Source organism: Montipora capricornis, chromosome 9 (genome assembly GCF_036669925.1).
Source record: "Montipora capricornis isolate CH-2021 chromosome 9, ASM3666992v2, whole genome shotgun sequence".
NCBI classification, from domain to species: Eukaryota; Metazoa; Cnidaria; class Anthozoa; order Scleractinia; family Acroporidae; genus Montipora; species Montipora capricornis.
Window position 1 is genome coordinate 17,991,884 of NC_090891.1, and position 3,578 is coordinate 17,995,461.

At 40.4% G+C, this 3,578-nt stretch overlaps 1 protein-coding gene across 1 annotated transcript in view; it reads right to left on the reverse strand.

The window, feature by feature from the left end:
- The window catches only part of LOC138017389 (endothelin-converting enzyme 2-like), an 11,368-nt gene extending 8,206 nt beyond the window's left edge, over positions 1–3,162 (reverse strand). Inside the window, exons 1-3 of the mRNA XM_068864486.1 lie at positions 2,368–3,162; positions 274–327; positions 1–75 (exon numbers count right to left, since the gene is read on the reverse strand). The exon at positions 1–75 is cut by the window's left edge and continues 39 nt beyond it. Of these exons, the coding sequence (XP_068720587.1) occupies positions 1–75; positions 274–327; positions 2,368–3,105 (867 nt within the window). The 5' untranslated portion in view covers positions 3,106–3,162. The remainder of the gene's footprint in view (positions 76–273; positions 328–2,367) is intronic.
- Positions 3,163–3,578: the final 416 nt, after the last annotated feature.

Below are 3,578 nucleotides of genomic sequence, written 5' to 3' on the forward strand. Positions count from 1 at the left end.
ACGCTTTTCCATGTCGGCATCGATTCCAAGAAGCTTTCCAACTTCAATGATAAACTGCTTGTAGGCTTTCATGATCTTAATTGAAAAAAAAAAATTAACTCTACATAATTTGTTTTTCGACATAAAAAATCAGAGTGAGGATGATATAAAAGTTTATTGTGCATTCTCTGGATTTTATTGCACTTCGTAAAGTAAACAGGGCGTCACAATTATTTACTGGAAGTATCTAGACCATCCACAATAAATTGAAAATACACAGTAACTCTGCGTTACCTTAGGACTGTCAAAGTAAACTTCTCTGGAAAGACTTGGCCCCGACTGGTCAATCTAATAGCAAAAGAATACATATGGAATGTACACTTCTGTCAGTATGCTGAAACTAATCTATTGAGAGTGATAGAGGATAACAAACGCTAATGCGGCGTTCTGTTATGAACATCAAACTGCATGGCTTTTTACCGTGAGATTTCAACCTTCCTCACTAAAGTTCCTTTGCACATACGTTACCGTATTTGGAGGTGGGGCCAGTCTCTCGAAAGTCCCGAAACCTTAAGCTTTTCGGGCCCGAAAAGCTATTTGCGAAAGTGCCAACCGCTTGTTTTGGAAAGCCAATCTTTTTCACATGTTTTCGAGGTAACCAAAAGGAACGTGACTGCGACGTTTGACGACTCACTGGTTGAATCCTCCCCGTTCTCGATATACAAAGGGAATTGTGATACCCGAAAATGGTCCCGAAGTTTCGGGAGTTTCGAGAAACGGACTCCTTGGGCCCGTTTCTCGAAAGTCTCGAAAACTTTTCGGGCCCGAAAAGCCAATTGTGAAACTGGCAACCGCTTGTTTTGGAAAACCGATCTTTTGACATGTTTTCAAGGTAACAAAAATCAAAATGACAGTGAAGTTTGACGACTTAATACCTCTCCGTTCTTGAGATACAAAGGGAATTGCAACACCCAAAAATGGCCCGTAAAGTTTCGGGACGTTCCAGCAACGGGCCCCTGGTCTGAAAAGCAGCAGCAGCGCTTGGCCTGAGGAAAATGGATCTTTAGTAACAATCTAAATGACACACCAGTCTGAACTACAGAAAAGTCTGTAAGATGAATAGAAATTTATCATTCACAACTTCGCGTAATGCTCAGTGAACTAGAAGCTGAATGGATTTTTGACCGGTATTACGGAGATCGTAGCTGCGAATTCCGACCTAGGAATCTGAGTTTTCCGTTGTCCTATCGCATCTCGCCAAGCAGCTGGTTCCCATATCTGTATTTGTTAATATCCCTATCACTTTGAAGCTTAAAAAAGTAATTTAATGTGACCAAAATCGAGTATGAACATGGTCCAGTATGGCAGCATGTATTACATGCGATCTCAAACCACTCCAAACCGTTTGGAGTGGTTTGCTGACTCAGTGCTACATTTACAATGCAGGTGTGCAGTGTTCGTTGAACTAAACCTCGCATTATGCATGATCAGTGCGTACGAGAAGACCACTTGCCAATTCAGCTTCTTTTTAAAAGCTATACCAGTTCCAGAGTCTTTTTCATGAAAGTAAGTTTGCATTCTTGCGAAAAGTAGACAAATAGTACATTTTTAGATTTAATTATTGTCATAACAAAAATAGGGACACTAGCTTTGAGAACGAATTTGAATTAAAGTCGGAAAGGCATATTTTATTTTGGATTTTGGATTGCTGGCCAGCGAAGTTGTGAGAACACTCGCCTCCCACCAATGTGGCCCGGTTTCAGTTCCCAGACTCGGCGTTACATGGGGTTTGGGTTTGTTGCTTCTCCATAATTTGATTTGAATTGCGTTAATTTGTTGATTTCAGTTTACAGTGTCCCCAATAAGTGCTAAAGGGCTAGAAGACTGGACACTTCAATAAAGTTTCTTTCCTTTTCTTTCCCTTGCTTTCATTCTCAGTTTTACTAATTGAAACCCACCAGAAAACGTGAAATGGCATTCTACTTAGGCAACATTTACTTTAACAGAAGAGCAGGTGCGCTAAGTAAAACCAGCAGGTTTAAGACCAATAGCCACTTCAACTCAAGAATGGCAATAGCTAAATACGGCTTTACATGGCGTTCTCATCAATAGCCTACGTTTCCGAACGTAAGATGATAACAGCTGAAAACATTTTGTCCTTTTTTTCTTTCTTCTACCGCTAGTGCACCAGCATTGATGAATTGATTTTGATTGTCCTCTTATTTCCTTTATTGGAAAATCATTGCAACCATCGATTGCTTCCCTATCAGTTTTAACGTCCATTATTACGCGTGATCAATTCTTCCTTCAAAGCTTCGTAAAACTTGAAGCTAAGGAGAGAACGATCTAAGATATCATGGTAGCGGGACACACTTAAACAATCCTCACCTCAATAATATGTCTGGTGTTGTTAATGGGATCATCGCTAATATGAACAGAAAACAATGGCCCGCCAGCAGATGTATAGTTTTTATGAATTTCCAGCAAAGTCCTCTCAAGGCTCCAGTCTTTCTCATTCCAACTTGATGTGCTGTTTATGATCCAACCTCCAATTCTGTCGACGAGATCTCGAAGTGGTTTATCACCCAATTTCTCGATGGTGTTTAAATCCATGCACGACTCGTAAAATCGTTTTGGCAAGTGGAACAGCTTTTTGTTGGAAGCACTGATTCCCTTTTCTAAAATGTGCCTCAGATTGCGTTCCACGTGCCCATTCAACTTGGCAAATGTGGAGTAGGTGGATGAACTCTTAGGTATCGGATTCGCCTTGATCCATCCTCCACAGACGTAATCGAAGAAGTCCACACATGGATCTTTGGAATGATCCATGGAGGCGTTTATATACTTTGCCACTTTTCGGCAATCACTGGTTTGGCAAACCCCAGCAGCTTCATCTTTACGACGAGCGTGTACATCTCGCACCGAGCGAATAGCACCCCCCGTACTAAGAAGTTCATCAAAATATGTCTTTCTTTCGTCGCTGGTGGCCACATGAACCACTGCTACCACTAGGATGATCGTCAAAACACCGAGAATTCCCAGAAACCGAGCTCCACAACCCCATGTGGACTGTTGGTCGCTCATATCGGTTCTTTCATCTTTCTTTCTTGACCCATCATTCCTCATTCTTGTGATCGCTTGTAGGAAACGATGGTGATTTTTCTTTATTTTCGCTCAGTACTCTAAGATTACCTTCCCAAGTTGCACTATCTGCTCGACAAGCGATCAATTATGTACCGGTAGACTCAGCGATGAATAACGTAATTTTCTTTTGTAATTTGTCAATGGGTTTTATGACCATACTTACTTACTATCTTAACGGTATTCTGGCAAGCGACGAAAATATTTCATTAACATTCCCGTAATTTTAAATTACTTACTTCATCTTTGTCTTTTAGGGATTTGAATAATTGTTTCAAGATGCGAATTTAAATGTTAAATGTTGGTCGAACTCAGTCAATATTGTCCACTTCTCGATTGAATGCTAACTGTAAAACGGAAACAAAGAAAAGTAAAAATTCGAAAAATAGGTATAGGTTTTACTGAAACAATGGGTTAAACTGGAATATAATCGCTTAGGACAGAAAAATTGCGTTTGC